At 47.7% G+C, this 21,612-nt stretch overlaps 2 protein-coding genes and 1 pseudogene across 2 annotated transcripts in view; all 3 read right to left on the bottom strand.

Moving 5' to 3' along the window:
* Window positions 1–280: 280 nt before the first annotated feature.
* LOC129632244 (zinc finger and SCAN domain-containing protein 5B-like) lies at window positions 281–3,824 on the bottom strand. Its single transcript, XM_055553750.1, has 4 exons — window positions 3,406–3,824; window positions 2,910–3,116; window positions 1,817–1,970; window positions 281–1,443 (listed from the first exon to the last, which is right to left on the bottom strand). The coding sequence occupies exons 1-4, from the start codon at window positions 3,781–3,783 to the stop codon at window positions 797–799; spliced, it is 1,386 nt and encodes a 461-aa protein (XP_055409725.1). The 5' UTR covers window positions 3,784–3,824; the 3' UTR covers window positions 281–796.
* A 1,374-nt stretch (window positions 3,825–5,198) lies between these two features.
* LOC129632291 (protein FAM32A-like) lies at window positions 5,199–7,158 on the bottom strand (annotated as a pseudogene).
* Window positions 7,159–12,855: 5,697 nt separating this feature from the next.
* The window catches only part of LOC129630768 (putative zinc finger and SCAN domain-containing protein 5D), a 28,456-nt gene continuing 19,699 nt past the window's right edge, over window positions 12,856–21,612 (bottom strand). The window contains exons 2-3 of the mRNA XM_055551257.1: window positions 15,011–15,161; window positions 12,856–14,648 (exon numbers count right to left, since the gene is read on the bottom strand). Coding sequence (XP_055407232.1) covers window positions 13,924–14,648; window positions 15,011–15,161 — 876 coding nt within the window. The 3' untranslated portion in view covers window positions 12,856–13,923. The remainder of the gene's footprint in view (window positions 14,649–15,010; window positions 15,162–21,612) is intronic.

The raw sequence follows: 21,612 nt of genomic DNA, 5'->3' as shown, positions 1-21,612 counted from the left end.
TCTTGCCTGGAGAATCCCAGGGATGGGGGAGCCTGGTGGGCTGCCGTCTATGGGATTGCACAGAGTTGGACACGACTGAAGTGACTTAGCAGCAGCAGCAGCAGGAGGGGAAAAGAATGACACTTATCAATTTAAGAAGCCTTCTGTTTCTAAATACCTAAGGAAGCAGTATCCAAACTAGTATAAGGGGAACATATCTCAACATAATAATGGCCACATTGAAAAAACTATGGCTATCACCTACCTGTAGCAAAGTCTTAGAAGAGAAAACACACAGCTCTTTGATAGAAATGTGTTTGTTTATTTGAAATTTAAATTTCATTGGTGATCCTGTATTTAATCTAGCCATCCTGCTAGGAGCATCCTATTTTAAAAGGAAAGCACACCTGACAAGAAGGCAATCAGCAGTAGCCTCACTCTGATGATGAGGTACTGATAACCAGTGAGACACAGCTTCATTGGAAGAACAAGAACAACACAAAGCGAAAACATGTAAGAAAACCAGAGTCTAACATCGTAAGGCAATTCTCCTCCAACTGAAAATACACAAATGAAAAAGAAAACTATAGTCTATAGCAAAGTAGAAAACAAAATCCAAAGGGAAAAATGTCATCACTCAAGTATCCTAATTCACACAAATATCCTAATTTACGCGAGTGGAACCCCACTGGGTTCCACGATCCTCCTAAGCCCTTCCCCTGTCATCCACACTTTGTATCACACAGGTGACAAATCATTCTCAATTTTCTCATTAAAACAGAAAAGACCTGGACCTGAGGGCAGGGTCCTGAGCCAGTCATCTGGAATGGATTTTCCGGTGGCGTTTGAAAGTCCCCAGCTGACGGAAGGCTGTGTGACACTCGGGGCACACGTAGGGCTTGAGCCCAGAGTGGGTGCGTCGGTGAACGTTGAGGTTCCCTTGGTGGCCGAAAGCTCTGTCATAGTGCTCACAGCGGAAAGGCTTCTCCTGGGTGTGGGTCCTCTTGTGAGTGCACAGCGTGGAGTCGTGGGTGAACTTCTTGAGGCAGAGATCACAGCTGTAGGGCTTCTCGCCAGTGTGGATCCGCTGGTGAACCCGCAGGTCTGAAGGCTGTATGAACCCTTTGGCACAGATGTCACATTGAAAGGGCCTCTGTCCTGTGTGTGTCCTCTGGTGCAGGGTAAGCTGAGATTGATAAGGAAAGCTCTTTTTGCACACCCTGCATTCAGAGGGTGCCCGTCCCAGGGTTTCTGCTCCCTCAGGAAGACTGGTGGGTCGAATGGTGCCAAATGCACCAAAGGAATGGGACCCAAACTGTCCTGAGAACTCTCCTTGGTCCAGACACGTGGCTGCCTCTTGACCCACGTCTTGGCAAGTGGGACTGCTCTCCCGCTTCCTTTTCACATGTCTGCGATTCTTCAGAGGACCTCGTCTGGATCCACTCGGAGTGAAAACATCTCTCTCTGGAACACAAGAGGAAAGGGTTCAGAGCCACCTTTGAAGTATGAATTCCTTCCAGGGGACACTCTCCTCTCTCTCTGCCCTCCCAGAATCTGCTGAAAGAAGACATTCAGCACCATATTTATCAAGGAGCATTTTCCATGGTGCCGGCCTCATTGGAACCATCCATAATCTTGGCTACAGACTTCCTAGCAACCAAACTACCTAAGAGTCTAGCTGATGAAACACTCTGGAATGTTGACGATGGAGAAGGTTGGCATTGGGGAACCAACTCCTACCCCACAACAACAAGGGATGGAAATGCTGGGTACCCCTTCCTGGACATGAATGGAGGCAGTCAGTACCTCCTGTGGTCTCCAAGTTTTTAATACTCACCACGATTCTGCAGAAGTTCAGGCTCTTGAGACAAAAGGGTTCTTGTCACTCCTCTGTCTTCCCGCAGGTCCTTCTCCAAGTTCTCCTTGGAGGGCGTCTGACCCTGCAGTTCACCTGTTTCAGGAATGGTCTCTGGTGGGAGAGCTTTCTGGTCCTGACAAGGGGCAACCAAGCAGAGTCAATCCCACTGCCTTAGCCCACGAAAGCTCTGTCTCCTCTTTCCCCACCTGCCTCGTACCCTGATCTCACACTCCAGCTTTCTGAATATCAGTTTGGGGGAGATGCCCTGACTGCTTCCCATCACCCTGATTGGCAATCCTCTTCTGATTCCCATGTCTGTCCTTGATCTATACCGACCACCTCTGGCAAACAAGTCCAGACTTCACAGCTGGCACTGCCAATTATCTTTGCACCTATCTCTCCACCTCATCTCACAGTCTCCAGGCCCTGAATCTGAAAGCAGAGGATTCTGGCTCTAGGGCTCCTGACTTCACCACTTGTTGATACCTTGCCTGGATTTCTCTTCATCATGGAAGGTGGCCTGGGGTATAATAAGATGATAAGCAGTATAGCTGTTATACTATATAGCTCTGTTTTATACTATATAGCTCTATTCATGAGAAATCAGTAGCATCTCCTCCCCCGATTCACATTTCAAAAAAATCCACTCTCTCCAGACATACTCCAATATCTGAGGGGAAAAATGACTCCAACGGGGAACTTGCTATGCAATTCAAGGTGTTTACAATATCCCCCAATATTAAGTGCCTCTGATGAAATCCATCATGGGTGAAACCACTGTGAGTGCACTTATGCCTGATGAACTGAACCAGCACCAATCTGTGGAAACAGGACTCCTCTGCCCTCATGCTTAGGGCCACAAACTTTCATGGTGAAGGACTATGAAAGATGGATTGTTTTCATTCTCACACTGGATGGAAAACAGCCGGGAACGGAATGCATCCATGGGAATTCCTGGAGGCAGAGGGTCCATTCCTGTCCTTTGTCCAGTTCTCCCAATTACTTCCGCAGCCACCCCCACCCGACCCCCTTCTACCTGCTCCCAGACTGGAGGTCAGGACATCACACTCACCTGCCCCCTCGACAGGTCCTTGGCTCCTGGCAGATGCTGCCCATCTTGGCTTTCCTGCTGGCCCTTGTCTGGAGGGATGACACTGACTGTAGGCTGGGGCTCCCTGGCTCGGTCTCCCTCACTGTGCCCCTCACTGACCTCAGATCCTAACATCTCAACACCCGAGACGGGCATCAAAACATCCTCGCCTTGGACACGCACTACAGCCTGTGAGGAAAAATTCAGATAGGATGAGTCTCCCTTCACAAGATCCAAAAAGGTATTCATTGCGTATCCCACCCTAGGAGCCCACCTCCTGGGAATGACATTTGAAAGACCAACACCCTCCAAGTGAGGATCAACAGAAACATATCCAGTGATGCCACAGGCAAGTGCTCACCCCTCTGGGAATCCCTGATTTAGAGACAAGCCCTCTGATCCTTCTGCTTCATCTCCCAGCTCCCAGCCCCTCATCCCACCGTTCCCTGTCTCACAGGGTCACTAGGGTCCTACTCACCCATTTCTTCAGTTTCTGCTTCTTTCTCAGCACCTCCTCCAGATCCTTACAAGTCTCGGCACCACTACTTTTGACTAAGACCTGGATCTCAGGCGGCATGCACATCACGAACTGCTCCAGCACCAGCCTGTCCACCATCTCCTCCTTGGTGTGAAGATCCGGCCTCAGCCACAGCCCGCAGAGTTCACGGAGCCTCCTCAGAGCCTTCATGGGGTCGGATTCGTCCGAGCTGCTAAACGTTCTGAAGCGGACGCGCAACTCTTCCAGGTCGGAGTCGCGGTTTTCCCTTCGGGTGTCTTGGCCTGGCGCAGACGCCGGCGACTCTGCTCCGGGGCTGTCCGCGACGGGGCCACGACCCCTTGTCTGGTTCTCAGCCATGCCGACTGTAGAGCTTTTCAGTAGGACTCTGGGCAAATGCTTCTAGAAGTCCGTGCCCAACTGACCCCGATCGAAAGGAATTTCCTCTTGCTTTTCCTCAGGAATAGATTCAGTGTTCAGAAATAGGGGGCAAAAAAGAAAAAAGAATGCAGCCAATTAGTTTTATTTTCATCCACCCTACCATCCCTCATCCCAATACTGGGCAGTATTCCCGCCTCAGAATTTCACACCAGGGACAAGAATCCATTCTCTTCCTCCTCCGACATCCATCTTATACTACAAGAAACTGTGTGGTCACAACTGTCCACAGGGCGGTGCTTAAAAGCCCTTTTTGAAAAAAATGAACACCCCACACGACACCATGGAGTGTGGAAACAATCTCATCTCACAGAAGATTCCACAAATGAACCACGGTTTATGTGTGGCCGGAGGCAGATCGGTGGATTTCACACGGTCTCTGAGCGAATGCAAGGGGAACAGAAAGCCAGGACTTACTGAAACCCACTTCCACGGGCCCTGACTCTCTAGCGTTCTCTTTAGACACTTCCCATCAATTACCTCCTTGAAGCCTTCTCGCCTCGGTCCTCCTCAGTTGGGGACTCGCTCTCCAACTCGGCTGGCGGAGACACGTCTCTCTTTCGCGCTGGAGAAACGCCGGCCCTCTCGGCCTGTTACCCGATCGGCGCATGGATTCGGTGAGGGCGGGGCGAAACGTTCTAGATAATCCCTCTTTACTTAATCACAGGGATTCGATTGCCCACGGAAACTGGCTCAGGAGAACCACGATTTGCTAAAGAGGCCTCCATAGTGATTTAGCGACAGGTTCTGTGTATTTTGTTTGTTCCGTTTTTGACCAAGCAGGGAGGCAGGTGCGGTCTCAGTTCCCAGACCGCGGAAGGAAACCACGGCGCCTGCAGCGGGAGCGCTGAGTCTCACCCACTGGGCCGCGCGGGAAATCCCTCCATTTCCTTTTGGATTTGATTGATTTTGGACTTTGGGGACTGCACTTTGGGGTTAACGGACTGGTTTCAATGATCTCGTGAATTTTTGGTCTCACTGCCTGGAGGGTTTGACAGTGTCCGAGACATGGTGGTGGGAACCAGATCGGTTTGACTCCTCTCGTCTTTTCTGTTCTTGTGAGATAAGTCTTCAAAGGCTTTTCTAAAATCAGCTGATGAGCTAAGGTGTGAGCAGACCCGATTTCTAAGTAGCCTTTTTGAAGAGTAGAAGTTGTACACCAATAGGAAAGAAGAATGACCCCTATCACTTTCAGAAGCCTTCCTTTTTCGAAACAAGTCGGGAAGAAATACCTGAACAAGTATGGAGTGAGTGAATCTACCTCAGCATAACAGCCATGTAGGCAAAACCACGGCCATCACCTATTCCCTGTAGAAAAGTCTTAGAAACTATGAGACACATTTGACAGAAATGTGTTTATTTGAAATTTAAATTCCACTGGAGACCTTGGCCTCTTTGCCAGGTCCTGCAGGTTTACAGAGAAGTCCTGCCTAACAGGAAGGCAGTCAACAGTAGGCTCAGTTTCATGATGAAATAGTGATAACCAATGAGACATGCTTTCAGTAAAAGAATAACAAAAGAAAGTAAAAACTTTTTGAAACAGGGTACACTGAAGTAGAAAACAAAATCCAAAGGGAACGATAAGCCATCACTCAAATATCCTCCTCATTCATGTAAATGGAACCCCCTGGACCAATATCCTCCGAAGCTCTTCCCATGTCATCCACCCTTTGTGTTACAGAAGTGACAAATCATTGTGAATTTCCTTCTTGAAGCAGAAAGGACTTGGCCCGAGGGCAGGGTCCTGGGCCAGTGGTTCGGAATGGGTTTCCTGGTGGGATTTGACAGACCTCAGGGAGCAGAAGACCGGTGACACTCGGGGCACATGTAGGGCTCGAGCCCAGAGTGTGTCCACTGAGGTTCCCACTGTGGTCGAAAGCTTTTTCACAGTGCTCACAGCAGAAAGGCTTCTCTTGGGTGTGGGTCCTCTGGTAACCGTGAAGCGTGGCATCGTGAGGGAACTTCTAGGGGCAGAGATCGCAGCCGTAGGGCTTTTCGCCCAGTGGGTCTCCTGGTGAACACACAGGTCCCGAGGCTGCATGAACCACTGGACATGGAAGTTGCTTTTTTCTCTTTGTAATTTAAAGGGCCGTCTCTGTTTAATGCGCTTCCAGAATAAAGGCCCATTACTTTGATAAGCACGGGCTCAGCAGAAGACTCACAGAATATGTGTAAAAGAATGTTTCCAAAGGCTCCAGAGATGACCCTAACTCTGCTTCCTGCTTCCCCTGGACAATACTCCATCTCCTGGGTGGGGCGGCTACTTGGTCCAGCTGACTTTAGGAATGTCATAATGCTCCGTGAGCGTGTCCAGGTGTCTGTTGAAGTCCTCCACTCTCTGCTAGTGAGTTTTGGATGCTTTCTTCAGCATCCTCTCCATTTGTGCTTCTCCTGCACCTTCTCAAAGGCCACCTAGGCTGGAGTGTGCTTGTCGAGGTGGCGCCTCAGCTCCTCCTCCTGGTTCTTCTGGATTTTTCCCATCGTTTCCAGGAGTTTTGCCTTGTCTCTGTCCTTTTTCTCCTTCCGCTTGGTCACGCCAAGTTCGGTGACTCCTTGCAGCTTCCGGGGTCCCTTTTGGACCTGCTCGTAGGCGTCCATGCTGCCCATCTTTGGATTCGGATTTCTAAATGGACAAAAGTCAGGGGGCATCAGGTTTCTCAAATGGAAATTGGGACAATATCGTTCTGTATTGTAGATCTGAGAGGGTCTCTCTGTGCGTGTTAACACAAATGAACACAGACGAACATGTCTGCTTAGCCCAGGGGGCCAAGGTTCAGAAAGCCTTGAGGAAGAAATGCAGCACACCACACCATAGCATGGAGGCTGGCAACACCTATAAATCAGGGTGATGTATAAACCTATAAATCAGATGGAGGCAGGAGGGGGAACCTGAAAGACCTCTTATTTAAATGTCTTTTCTGCAAGAGAAGAATCCGTGTTCCACTATATTTCCAAAGTTCCATTTACATGTTTCAAGTCCGTGTTTCCCCCTCACAGAGAGCTCAGCACCCAACCGTAGTTAATGTGGAGTTTAAGGGAGATCCACTGCTTTCACAAGGCCTTTGAGCTGATGCAAGGTGAGTAGAAAACCCAGCCTTCTGAAACCCACCACCTCCTTCTGTACTGATTCCCAAACCTTCTCCTTAGACGTTCTCACTCATCACTTACCTCCATTGAGCCCTCTTGCCCTAAGCCTCCTCAAGTCAGTGACTGGCTATCAAGGTGTGTCTGGGGCTGAAACTCTCTATTTATAGAGACGGGGGAAACGGCAAGGGTCCCTGCTTGTTACCCCATCAGCACAGCGATTGTGTAAGGGCGGGTCAAGTCATTTATATGACCTCATTTTAGATAATCCAATTTATCCATGGATCCAGTTTCACACGGACACTCCACCAGAAAAAAAACACAGTATATCAAAGAGGCCTCCATATTGGTTTTGTGGTAGACTTCTCTGATAGGTCAGGGGGTAAAGAATCCTCCTGCAATGCAGGAGATGCTAGAGTAATTCCTGGGTCAGGAAGATCTGCTGGAGAAGGGATAGGCTACCCACTCCAGTGTTCTTGGGCTTCCCTTGTGGCTCAGCTGGGAAAGAAGTAAAGTGAAAATCTTTTAGCTGTCCGAGCCTTTGTGACCCCATGGATATACAGTCCATGGAATTCTCCGGACCAGAAGACTGGAGTGGGTAGCCGTTCCCTTCTTTGAGGGATCTTCCCAACCCAGGGAGTGAAGCCAGGTCTCCCGCATTGCAGGCAGATTCTTTTTTTTTTTTTTTTTTTTAATTTATTTTTTTTTCTAGTTTAATTTTATTTTATTTTTAAACTTTACAATATTGTATTAGTTTTGCCAAATATCGAAATGAATCCGCCACAGGTATACCTGTGTTCCCCATCCCGAACCCTCCTCCCTCCTCCCTCGCCACACCCTCCCTCTGAGTCATCCCAGTGCACCAGCCCCAAGCATCCAGTATCGTGCATCGAACCTGAACTGGTGACTCGTTTCATACATGATATTATACATGTTTCAATGCCATTCTCCCAAATCTCCCCACCCTCTCCCTCTCCCACAGAGTCCATAAGACTGATCTATACATCAGTGTCTCTTTTGCTGTCTCGTACCACCAGGGAAGCCCGTGCACTTTTTGGAGGTAAGACTGGTTTTCCTGATCTAGCAAATACTTTTCTCATTTACCTGGAGAGTTGGAAGGAGTCAAAGCATAGGTATCTGAAAATTTTAACCAGTTTGGTTCGCCTATGCGTCCCTGGTGGCTCAGTGGTAAAGAATCTACCTGCCAATGCAGAAGACATGGGTTCACTCTCTGGGTTCAGAAGATCTCTCACAGAAGGAAATGGACAACACACTGCAGTAATCTTGCCTGGAAAATTCGATGGACAGAAGAACCTGGTGGGCCATGGAATAGCAGAGTTGGACACAACTCAGCGACTAAACAACCCTTTTTAAAATTCCACATGTAAAGATCTCGGACGAAGTCTGAATCTGGAATGTTCTGCAGGGAACGTGCCACTTTTGGGGTCACAGTCTGGCTTTTCAGTAAGTACACTCTGGTGCGGCACAGACACCAGAGGTTCTGATTACAGCCTGTCTAGGACTATTCCATGACCCCACAAAAAATGTACATTCTTTAGCCATAGTGACTGAGGAATTTACTAGCAAAATGTTGAGCACATGCTTCTAGAAGCCCATGACAAATTCACCCCTATGTAAAGGGTTTTCCTCTACCTTTCATCAGCAATGTATTCACTGTTCAGAAGAATGGGGGCAAAAGATAAATGAACAGAACTAGTTCCATTTTATTCTACCCTTCCATCTCCTCTATATTCCTCACCCCAATACCCAATACCATTCTCTCACTGGTACAATCTTTCATATTGAATGGACCTTAGTCCATCCATCATTCTTCTGACATCCACCTTTATGGGAAAAAAAGGTTGAAATGTCTGAACGGCTCCCTAGATTTTGATTCTGTCATCTGGGACTATGTTGTCCTTTGCTGTACTTTCAAGAAATTTACAGTGTGTGAGACTCCTCAAATGGACATGAACAGCAATGACAGGTTTTATATGATTCGGTCAAGACAAGCCACCAGGCAAGGCTCTCCGTCATGATTCTTCTGGGGAAAAAAAATACGAGGAAGCTTATTTAAACACTGAATTCTATGTAGTATAGTGACGTTGGAAACATTAAGCACAGATTGTCCACACAAAACATTTACTTGCTGTCACCAGGGTATTTATTTGCTCCAAGGAAGGGACACACAAAAGGATCCAAAGAGAATCAAGTTCCTGATTACATACTTGTTATGGTCATGAAACACACAACATACAATTTTGACTCTTTTCTAAAGTGTAGGATCTTGTTCCATCAAGTTCGTTCACAATGTTGTGCAGCTGTCAATGTTGTCTACTTCCAAGCTTTCTCATCACCCCAAGAACAAAATGTGAATCATGAAAAGTCCCTCCCCATTCTCTGCCCACTTCCCCCCTTACCCTTGGCAATCCGTTCATCTACTTCTTGCATCTATGGGTTCAGTTCAGGTCAGTTCAGTTCAGTCGCTCAGTCGTGTCCAACTCTTTGAGACGGCATGAAATGCAGCACGTCAGGCCACCCTGTCCATCAGCAGCTCCCGGAGTTTACTCAAACTGACATCCATTGAGTCAGAGATGCGATCCAACCATCTCATCCTCTGTCATCCCCTTCCCCTCCTGCCTTCCATCTTTCCCAGCATCAGGGTCTTTTCAAATGAGTCAGTTCTTTGCATCAGGTGGCCAAAGAATTGGAGTTTCAGCTTCAGCTGAAATATTTTCCAATGATATTCAGGACTGATTTCCTTTAAGATGGACTGGTTGGATCCCCTTGCAGCCCAAAGGACACTCAAGAGTCTTCCCCAACACCAAGGTTCAAAAGCATCAGTTTCTTGCCTCTCAGCTTTCTTTAAGTCCAACTCTCACATCCATACATGACTACTGGAAAAACCATAGCTTTGACTAGCTGGACCTTTGTTGGCCAAGTAATGTCTCTGTTTTTTACTGCACTGTCGAGATTGGTCATAACTTCTTTCCAGGGAGCAAGAGTCTTAATTTCATGGCTGTAGTCACCATCTGCAGTGAGTTTGGAGCTCCCCCGCCCCAAAAATAAATTATCTCACTGTTTCCACTGTTTCCCCATCTATTTGCCATGAAGGGATGGGACTGGATGCCATGATCTTAGTTTCCTGAATGTTGAATTTTAAGCCAACTTTTCCACTCTCATCTTTCACTTTCATCAAGGGACTCCTTGGCTCTTCTTTGCTTTCTGCCAAAAGTGTCGTGTCATCTGTGTATCTGAGGTTATTGATATTTCTCCTGCAAATCTTGATTCCAGCTTGTGTTTCATCCAGCCCAGCTTGTCTCATGATGTACTCTGCATATAAGTTACATAAGCAGGGTGACAGTATACAGTCTTGATGTACTCCTTTCCCAATTTGGAATCAGTCCATTGTGCCAAGTCCAGTTCTAACTGTTGCTTCCTGACCTGCATACAGATTTCTCAGGAGGCAGCTCAGGAAGTCTGGTATTCCTGTCTAACAATTTTTCACAGTTTCTTCTGATCCACACGGACAAAGGCTTTGGCATAGTCAATAAAGCAGAAGTAGATATTTCTCTGGAACGCTCTTGCTTTTTCAATGATCCAATTGATGTTGGCAATTTGATCTCTGGTTCCTCTGCCTTTTTTAAATCCAGCTTGAACATCTGAAAGTTCATGGTTCATGTACTGTTGAAGACCAGCTTGGAGAATTTTGAGCATTATTTTGCCAGCATGTGAGATGAGTGCAATTGTGCAGTAGTTTTAACATTCTTTGGCATTGCCTTTCTTTGGGATTGGAATGATAACTGACCTTTTCCAGTCCTGTGGCCACTGCTGAGTTTTCCAAATTTGCTGACTCACTGAGGGCAACACTTTCACAAAATCATGTCTGAGGATTTGAAATAGCTCAACTGGAATTCCATCACGTCCACTAGCTTTGTTCATAGTGATTCCTCCTAAGGCCCACTTGACTTCACATTTCAGGATGTCTGGCTCTAGGTGAGTTATCACACCTTCGGGATTATCTGGGTCATGAAGATCTTTTTAGTGTAGTTCTGTGTATTCTTGGCACCTCTTCTTAATATCTTCTGCTTCTCTTGGGTCCATACCATTTCTGTCCTTTATTGTGCCCATCCTTGCATGAAATCTTCCCTTGGCAAATCCAAATCCTTTCTCAAACCCTCAGAGGGCACAACTCCTGACACTCTCTACCTCTCCTCCAACCCCAGCCACCTGGCACACCTGACCACACCAAGCCCAACTGGCTTTGCGGTCTAGTTTGTAGGGTTTTACTCTGCTGTCTGGAAAGTCCTTCCCCTGACACCCTCAGGCTGTCTTCAGATCTCCACACAATCAGTGGTCTTTGGAGACGGACAGGCCTGTTCCTTTATCACCCGGCATCTCACTCCATCACCACGTTTCCTCAATAGCAGTTTCTCAGCGTTGGTATGTATTTTATTTTTAAATCCATTCATTTTTGGCTGTGCTGGGTCTTTGTTGCTGCTCAGGACGCAGGGCTCCTCTCCAGTCGTGGGGCACAGGCTTCTCGCTGCAGTGACCTCTCTTGTGTGGAGCCCGGGCTCTCGGGGCTCTGGGCTTCAGGAGTGGCGGCTCCCAGGCTCGGTGGTTGTGTCGCATGGCCTTAGTTGCTCCTGAGCCCTGGGACCTTCTCGGGTCAGGGATGGAACTCGTGTCCTCTCATTGGCAGGCACAGCCTTTACCTCCGAGCCCCCAGGGATGCCCTGTTATTCGCTTTTCTTAACTAGTACTTAACTGGGTCTGTGTTTTGAAGTCTTATTCATATTTCATTGTATTAATTTCTTGTGTTGATTCTTCGATAATGGTTCTAATACCCCTGTTTCTGAAGAGACCCAGGCTTTATATTCTATATTGCTTCTTTGAATTAGTTGCCTCCATCTTGGGCCTGTAAGTTAACATCCTTTGAGATAGAAGGAGGCGACAGAGGATGAGATGGTTGGATGGCATCACTGACTCAATGGACACGAGTTCTAGCAAACTCCTGGGAGACAGTGAAAGACAGGGAAGCCTGGAGTGCTGCAGTGCATGGAGTTGCAAAGTGAAAGAAAGTGAAGTGGCTCTTTCTGACCCCATGGACTGTAGCCAACCAGGTTCCTCCATCCTTGGGATTCTCCAGGCAAGAATACTGCAGTGAGTTGCCATTCTCTTCTCTCGGGGATCTTCCCCACCGAGGGAGCAAAATCACGTCTCCTGATTTGGCAGGCGGATTCTTTACCACTGAGCCTCCTGGGAAACCATGAGAGAAGCAGACACAATTCTGAGAATTGACCCAAGAAATGAAAACAAATGTACCCTGGACCTGAAGGTTAACTGTATTGACAACAATCAAGATGACACTGATCAGACCAGTGATGACCAGTTTCAAGATGATTGTCAGAGCTGACTGCGCTGTTTCTGCCTGTAGCCCCCGCCCTCCATCTATAAAAGCTGTTGCTCATTAATTGTCTGGGGTGGGAGGTGGGGGGAGTCAGCCATTGGACAGACGTCTGCCCCGCCTCCACAGTTGTTAGATAAGGAAATGGCAACCCAGTCCAGTACTCTTGCCAGGAAAATGCCATGGGCGGAGGACCCAGGTAGGCTACAGTCCACGGGGTTGCAAAGAGTTGGACATGACTGAGCGACTTCACTTTCACTTTCAACAGTTGCTGGCATCCAGAATAAAGCTAACATTCCTTCCCCCCAACCTGGCCTCTGCATTGGCTTTTAAGTGGAGCAGCCAGACACCAATATCTATTACAATATCATCCTTGAGTTTGCCTCCCCCAGCAAATTCCCAGGCTAATTAATAGAACAAAATGCTGATTCTTTGAAAAGAAATACTTTTATTTACTCCATTCTGCTCCAAATGACCTCTCTTCATTTCTGCTGGAGGACAGTCAAGTGGGATGAAAGAGTGCTACCTTGAAGAATCTTTTCTAGCTGAGACACCCTAGAATCTCAATGTTCAAATGGGCATTAATACTACATTACCTAACAGTTCATAATTCCAAAAGAATACAGGTACTTTAAATGCGCGAGTGGGTGCTTAGTCACCTCAGTCGTGTCCAACTCGTTGCAACCCAACAGACCATAGCCTGCCAGGCTCCTCTGTCCATGGGATTCTCCAGGCAAGAATTCTGGAGTGGGTTGCCATTCCCTTCTCCAGGGGATCTTCCTGATGAAGGGATCGAACCTGGGTCTTCTGTGCTGCAGGCAGATTCTTTACCGCTGAGTCACTGGGGAAGCCTTACAGAGGGATGATATCTCCACATAATAATGGGCATGTAACAAACCGCAGCTATCACCTACTCCATATAAAAAAAACCTTGGGGATGGGGTGGGATGATTTGGGAGAATGGCATTGAAACATGTATAATATCATATATGAAAAAGTAGCCAGTCCAGGTTTGATGCATGATAGTGGATGCTTGGGGCTGGTGCACTGGGATGACCCAGAGGGATGGTACAGTGAAGGAGGAGGGAAGAGGGTTCAGGATGGGACAACGTGTATACCTGTGGTGGATTCATGTTGATATATGGCAAAACCAATACATACTGTAAAGTTAAAATATAAAATAACAAGAAAAAATCTAGAAAGGGGAAATACACAGGACACTTATTTGACAGAAATGTCTTTGTTTATTTGAAATTTAAATTTCACTGGTGATCCTATTTTTCATCTGGCCACTCTGCTAAGAGCATCCTACTGTACAATTAAATCTTCCCTAATGGAGGGGGGGACAATCAGCAGTGACCTCAATTTCACGAAGAAGTACTGAAAACTAATGAGACCTGCATTCACTGAAGAAGAACAACACAAAGATGAAACTTATCACAAACACAGGCTACACTAAAGTAGAGAACAAAATCTGAAGGGAAAGATAAGTCGTCACTCAAATATTCACCAAATTCAAGTGAATGGAACCCCATCGGGTTCCAGTATGATCGTAAGTTCTTCAAATGTCACCCTTTCTTTGTATCACATAACTGACAAATAATCCCGAATTTCCTTCTGGGACTTGAGGGCAGGGTCCTGAGCCAGTCATCTGGAATGGATTTTCTGGTGGCGTCTGAAAGTCCCCAGCTGACGGAAGGCTGTGTGACACTCGGGGCACACGTAGGGCTTGAGCCCAGAGTGGGTGCGTCGGTGAACGTTGAGGTTCCCTCGGTGGCCGAAAGCTCTGTCACACTGCTCACAGCAGAAAGGCTTCTCCTGGGTGTGGGTCCTCTTGTGAGCGCGCAGGGTGGAGTCCTGGGTGAACTTCTTGAGGCAGAGATCACAGCTGTAGGGCTTCTCACCAGTGTGGATCCGCTCGTGAACCCGCAGATCTGAAAATTGTATGAACCCTTTGGCACAGATGTCGCATTGAATGGGCCTCTCTGCTGTGTGTGTCCTCTGGTGCAGGGTAAGCTGAGATTGATAAGGAAAGCTCTTTTTGCACACCCTGCATTCAGAGGGTGCTGTCCCGGGGTTTCTGGTCCCTCAGGAAGATTGGTGGGTCCCACGGTCCCAGATGAACCAACAGAACGGGACCCAAGCTGTCCTGAGAACTCTCCTTGGTCCAAACACGTGGCTGCTTCTTGACGCACGTCTTGGCAAGTCGGACTGCGGTCCCATTTCCTTTTGACATGTCTGCGATTCTTTACAGGACCTCGTCTGGATCCACTCATAGTGGAAACGTCTCCCTCTGGAACACAGGAAGAAAGGGTTCAGGAGACACATTTTAAATATCAGTTTCTTCTTGAGGATTCTTCTGTCTCTCTATGCTCCCAGAATCTGCTGAGAGAAATTCAGCACCACATTTAGCAAGGAGCATTTTCTGTGTGGCTGGCCTCACTGGAACTCTGATGTTGGCTGAGAAGTTCCCATCAAGCAACCAAGCTAAGAGCTTGGACTGTGGGACACTGGAACGTTGATGATGGAGAAGGTTGGCACTGGACAATGATCTCCACCCACCCATCCAAGGATGGTGATGCTGGCTACCCAGCCCCATGCCACCATAGGAGGGAGTCACTAACTCTGCTGAATTCCACGGTTTTGAATACTCACCAGGACCCTTCAGCAGTTCAGGTTCTTGAGATTGAAGGGTTTTTGTCTCTCCCCTGTCTTCCAGCAGGTCCTTCTCCAAGTTCTCCCTGGGCGTCTGACCCTCCAGCTCACCTGTTTCAGGAACAGTCTCTGGTGAGAGAGCTCTCTGGTCCTGACAAGGGACAAACAAGCAGAGTCAAAGCCATTTACCTTAGTCCATGGAAAACTGTTTCCTGTTTCCCCATCTCCCTCGTATCTTGATCTAAGACTCCAACTTTCTTCATGTCATTGTAGGGGATATGCCCTGACTTCTTGTGGTCCACCCCATCACCCTGATTGATAATCATCTGCTGAAACTCAGACTGTCCTGGATCTATTCAGACCGTATATTGCAATCCAATCAGGACATCACAGTTGGCACTCTGACTTCTCTATGCATAGGTCTCTCCAAATCATACCCATTCCTTCCTGCCCCTGACTCTGGAAGTAAAGAACTCTAGGTCCAGCTCTCTTGACTCCATCACTGTTGGAGACTTTGCCTGGATGCAACTTTGCGATGGTGGTTACCCAGTACATAGGAAGCTGATGACCAGTATTCTTGGTCTCTACTCCATGCAAGTCAATAGCATCTGCTGCCTATACCCAACCTTATTTGAACAAATCAACTGTCTTCCATTCATTCTTCAATGTCTGAAAGGGAAAGTGTTAGTCGCTCAGTCGTGTCTGACTCTCTGCAAACCCATGGACTATAGCTGCCAGATTCCTCTGTTCATGGGATTCTCCAGGCAAGAACACTAGAGTGGGTAGTCATTCCCTTCTCCAGGGGATCTTCCTGACCCAGGCATCGAACCCAGGTATCCTGAATTGTCGGCAGATTCTTCACCATATGAACCACCAGGGAAGCCCAATGTCTACTGGGGGGCAAAATGAGTCCAATTTCGAGTCACTCCATCAGTTGCAAGGAATGATCATATTCTGAAATATGACGTGTTCTTGGGCAAAGTGGCCTTGGGTAAATCAGCTGTCAGTGCATTTACCTGCAGCAAATTGAACCTAGCATCATATAAGGAAGACAGGATTCCCTTCTCCCCAGTCCTAAGACTAGAAGCTTTCATAGCAGAGGGACAGAGATGGATTATCTTCTTTATCACACTGATTAGAAAAAAAAGCCTAGGAACTGAATGCATCCGTGGGAATTCCTGGAAGCATTGGGTCCATTCCTGTTCTTTGCCAAATCTCCCCATTACTCCAGCAGCCACACCAACCTGCCTCTCTTCTACCTGCTTACAGGCTCTCACCTGCTCCCTAGACAGGTTCGTGGGTCCTGGCAGATTCTGCAGCTCTTGGCTTCCTTCCTGGCTATCCTCTGGAGATATGACCCTAACGGGGGTTTGGGGCTCCTCCCACGGGTCTCTCTCATCGTCCATGTCACCGGCCTTGGCTTCAACCATCTCAATATTGGGATCATGTACAAGATATTTCTGCCCTTGTATGCAGACTATGGTCTATGAGGGGAGAAATCATCAAGATCAGTCTGTATAAGGCCTGGAATGTAGCTTTCAGGCATCCAATGGCATTGACAATAGAAGCTCCCGTTTGGTGTAAAAGATCTACATCCTTCGAGTTGAGACAGTCAGAAGTATCTCCCAAATTGCCCAATTGTGAACTTCTCTCACCTGTTTGGGAACCACTGATACAGAGCCAAACCCGCAGGTCCTATCTTGTGATCCCTGCAGCTTGCACGTGTCTCCTCCTCCCACACCCATCACTAAGGTCCTACTCACCCACTACTTGGGTTTCTGCTTATTTCTCAGCACGTCCTCCAGGGCTTTGCAACTCTGCACCCCACTTTCTTTGAGCAGGACCTGGCACTCCAGAGGCATGCAGATCATGAACTGCTCCAGCACCAGCCTGTCCATCATCTGCTCCTTGGTGTGAAGATCTGGCCTCAGCCACAGATAGCAGAGTTCACGGAGTCTCCTCAGATCCTCGACGGGGTCGGACTCCTCTGAGCTGCTAAATGTTCTGAACCGGACGTGCCAGGTTTCCTGGTCACAGTCTGAGTCTTCCATGAGTGTGTCTTGGGGTGGCACGGATGCCGGTGACTCTGCCCCAGGACTGTCTGTCATGTGTCCACAACCCTGAAAAAATGGCTGGTCCTCAGCCATATTGATGGAGGAAATTTCCAGTAGGACTCTGAGCAAATGCTTCTAGAAGTGGGTGCCCAGTTGACGCCTATGGAAATGGATTTCCTCTGCTTTTCCTCAGCATTAAAGTCACTGGTTAGCAGTCTAGGGAGACAAAAAAAAGAGAAACAAATGGGTTTCATTTTTTCCCACCCTTCTGTCTCCCCTACATCCCAATATTGAACACCATTCCCCGACTCATTCAATATTTCATAAAACTGTCTGGTCAGAAATGACCATAGGGCTTCCTTGGTGGTCCAGTGGCTAGGAATCTGCCTGCCAATGCAGGGGGACATGGGTTTGATCCCTGATATGGGAAGACCCCGCCTGCCTCGAAGCCTGTGCACCACAACTCTTGAGCCTGAGAGGGGCAACTACTGAACCCGAGCTGTAGACTCCCAGCTCTGCCACGGGAGAAGCCACCACAATGAGAAGCCCATACCCCTCAGCTAGAGAGTAGTCCCCACTAGCTACGGCTAGAGAAAGCCCTCAGAGCAAAGAAGACCCAGCCCAGCCAAAATCAAGGAATTAAAAAACTTAAAACTAATAATAAACATATATGTAGTTTTTAAAAGGCCATAGGGTGCTGCTCAGAAACCCTTGAAGAAAACGAGCCACCTCAAAGCAACATTAGTGTAAACATTCTTCTCCCCTCGCAGAAGACCTGGATTAACCGTTGTTAACGTGGGGTTAGAGTAAGATCTCCTGTCACAAGGTCTCCTAGCTAATGTAGGATGAACAGAAAGTGAGACCTTTCTGAAACCCACCCGTGTGTCCTGATTTCTAGCCATCCTCCTTGGACGTGCCCACTCACCGCTTACCCCTTCCAGGTCCCTTGCCTTCAGCCTCCTCAGGTCAGGCACTGGCTCTCAAAGTGTGTCTGGAGCTGAAATGTCTGTATTTATAGAGAGTTGGGTGAATCTCCAGGAATTTCTGGCCATAACCTCATCATCCCAGTGATTCGATAAAGGGCATGGAAGGAACCACTTTGGATAATCTGGGTAGACTCCATTTCCTGTGGAGACTCCAACAGGAAGAACCATTAAAGAGGCCACGATATTGGTTTGGCAGTAAACTTTCTGTAATGTATTTTGTTTACTGTAGACTTCATGGATGGCATTTCTTGGGGAAACAGATTGATTTTCCTGATCTAATAAATTTTTTCTGCTTGGAGACTGTGAGGCAGTCCAATAATTGTAATCCGATGGTTGTAATCAAATTGGGTTGCCTAATCTTGTTTCTTTCTCATGAAATAAGTCATCAAAGATTTTGTCTAAAATCAGCTGATGAGATCAACTGTAAGAAACCATTTCAGAGAGGCATCACATAAACCAGAGGTTGTACACCAGTAGGGAAAAGATGAGAAGTCAATGGCGCCACGCTCCAGTGCTCTTGCCAGGAAAATCCCATGGATGGAGGAGCCTGGAGGGCTACAGTCCATGGGGTCGCTATGAGTCGGACATGACTGTGCGAGTTCACTTTCACATTTCCCTTTCATGCACTGGAGAAGGAAATGGCAACCCACTCCAGTGTTCTTGCCTGGAGAATCCCAGGGACAGGGGAGCCTGGTGGGCGGCCATCTATGGGGTCGCACAATTTCAGACACGACTGGAGTGACTTAGCAGCAGTTAGCAGCAGCAAGGGAAAAGAATGACACTTATCAATTTAAGAAGCCTTCTTTTTCTAAATACCTAAGGAAGCACTATCCAAACGTGTAGAAAGGGAACATATCTCAACATACTAATGGCCACATAGACAAAACCATGACTATCACCTACCTGTAGCAAAGTCTTAGAAGAGAAAACACACAGCTGTTTAATAGAAATGTGTTTGTTTATTTGAAATTTAAATTACAGTGGTGAACCTGTATTTAAACTAGCCATCCTGCTGCTGCTGCTGCTGCTGCTGCAAAACTCCTGGAAACGACGGGAAGAATCCGCAAGAATCAGGAGGAGCTGAGGCGCCACCTCGACAAGCGGACCCCAGCCCAGGTGGCCTTTGAAAAGGTGCAGGAGAAGCGACAAATGGAGAGGATCCTGAAGAAAGCATCCAAAACCCACAAGCAGAGAGTGGAGGACTTCAACAGACACCTGGACACGCTCACGGAGCACTATGACATTCCTAAAGTCAGCTGGACCAGGTAGCCGCCCCACCCAGGAGATGGAGTTTTGTCCAAGGGAAGCAGGAAGCAGAGTTGCAGTCATCTCTGAAGCCTTTGGAAACATTCTTTTACACACATCCTTTTGAGTCTTCTGCTGAGCCCGTGCTTATCAAAGTAATGGGCCCTTATTCTGGAACTGCATTAAAGAGAGAGGGCCCTTTAAATTACAAAGAGAAAAAAGCAACATCAATGTCCAATGGTTCATGCAGCCTCCGGACCTGTGTGTTCGCCAGGAGACCCACGTGGGCGAGAAGCCCTACAGCTGCCATCTCTGCCCCAAGAAGTTCCCCCACGACTCTACGCTGCATGCTCACCAGAGGACCCACACCCAAGAGAAGCCTTTCTGCTGAGAGCACTGTGAAAAAGCTTTTGACCACAGTGGGAACCTCAGTGGTCACACTCTGGGCTCGAGCCCTACATGTGCCCCGAGTGTCACCTGCCTTCTGCTCCCTGGGGTGTCTCAAATCCCACCAGGAAACCCATTCGGAACCACTGGCCCAGGAATCTGCCCTCGGGTCCAAGTCCTTTCTGCTCCAAGAAGGAAATTCACAATGATTTGTCACTTCTGTAACACAAAGGGTGGATAACATGGGCAGAGCTTCGGAGGATTTTGGGTCCAGGGGCTTCCATTTACATGAATGAGGAGGATATTTGAGTGATGGCTTATCGTTCCCTTTGGATTTTGTGTTCTACTTTAGTATAGCCTGTTTCAATCTGTTTTTGCTTTCTTTTGTTATTCTTCTACTGAAAGCATGTCTCATTAGTTATCAGTACTTCATCATGAAACTGAGCCTACTGTTGACTGCCTTCCTATTAGGCGGGACTTCACTGTAAAACTGCATGCTCCTGGCACAGAGGCCAGGTTGTCCAGTAGAATTTAAATTTCAAATAAACACATTTCTGTCAAAGAGTGTCTGCATAGTTTCTAAGACTTTTCTGCAGGGAATAGGTGATAGCCGTGGTTTTGCCCTCATGGCTGTTATTATGCTGAGATAGATTCACTCACTCCATACTTGTTCGGGGATTTCTTCCCGAGGTGTTTAGAAAAAGGAAGGCTTCCGAAAGTAATAGGTGTCATTCCTTTTTCCTATTGGTGTACAACTTCAACTCTTCAGAAAGGCTATTAGAAATCAGGTCTTCTCTCACCTTAGCTCATCAGCTGATTTTAGAAAAGCGTTTGGAGACTTTTCTCACAAGAACAGAAAAGACGAGAGGAGTCAAACCGATCTGGCTCCCACCACCATGTCTCTAACTCCGTCGAACCCTCCAGGCAGTGAGACCGAAAATTCACGAGATCATTGAAACCAAGCCGTTCACCCCAAAATGCAGTCCCCAAAGTCCAAAATCAATCAAATCCAAAAGGAAACCGAGGGATTTCCCGAGCGGTCCAGCGGGTGATACTTGGCGCTCCCGCTACAGGCGGCGTGGTTTCCTTCCGCGCTCTGGGAACTGAGATCGCACTTGCCTCCCTGCTTGGCCAAAAACAGAACAAAAAAAAATACACAGAATCTGTCACTAAATCACTATGGAGGCCTCCCAGTGCTCAGGAGCAACTAAGGCCGTGCAACACAAGCACCGAGCCTGGGAGCTGCCACTACTGAAGCCCAGAGCCCCGAGAGCCCGGGCTCCCCACGAGAGAGCTCACTGCAGTGAGAAGCCTGTGCCCGTGACGAGAGAGGAGCCCTGCGTCACGAGCAGCAACAAAGACCCAGCACAGCCAGAATTAATGGATTTAAAAGAGAAAATACATACCGAGGCTGAGAAACTCCTATTGAGGAATCGTAGTGATGGAGTGAGATGCCGGGCGATAAAGCAACAGCCAGGCCTGTCCGTCTCCAAAGAACCACTGATTGTGTTGAGATCTGAAGATAGGCTGAGCGTGTCGGGGGAAGGACTTTCCAGACAGTGGAAGAAAACCCTAAAACTAGACTGCAAAACCAGTTGGGCTTGGTATGGTCAGGTGTGCAAGGTGGCTGTGGAGTGGAGGAGAAGGTAGAGAGTGTGAGGAGCACTGCCCTCCGAGGGTGTGAGAAAGGATTTGGATTTGCCAAGGGAAGATTTCATGCAAGGATGGGGACAATACAGGACACAAATGGTATGGACCCAAGAGAAGCAGAAGATATTAACAAGAGATGGCAAGAATACACAGAAGAACCGTACAAAAAAGATCTTCACGACCCAGATAATCCCGAAGGTGTGATCACTCACCTAGAGCCAGACATCCTGGAATGTGAAGTCAAGTGGGCCTGAGGAAGAATCACTATGAACAAACCTAG

This window comes from Bubalus kerabau, chromosome 17 (genome assembly GCF_029407905.1).
Source record: "Bubalus kerabau isolate K-KA32 ecotype Philippines breed swamp buffalo chromosome 17, PCC_UOA_SB_1v2, whole genome shotgun sequence".
NCBI lineage: Eukaryota > Metazoa > Chordata > Mammalia > Artiodactyla > Bovidae > Bubalus > Bubalus kerabau.
Note: the sequence above shows the minus strand (reverse complement) of the source record. Positions and strands in the feature narration are given on the sequence as shown.

Bases quoted from the DNA above. Each gene is read 5' to 3' on its own strand.
- LOC129632244 (XM_055553750.1), bottom strand. From the start codon at position 3,783: ATGGCTGAGAACCAGACAAGGGGTCGTGGCCCCGTCGCGGACAGCCCC. The intron at 1,971-2,909 runs GTGAGTGTGATG...GCCCCTTGTCAG, and splicing joins AGGACCTGTCGAGGGGGCAG to GACCAGAAAGCTCTCCCACC. The intron at 1,444-1,816 runs GTGAGTATTAAA...CTTGTGTTCCAG, and splicing joins TGAACTTCTGCAGAATCGTG to AGAGAGATGTTTTCACTCCG.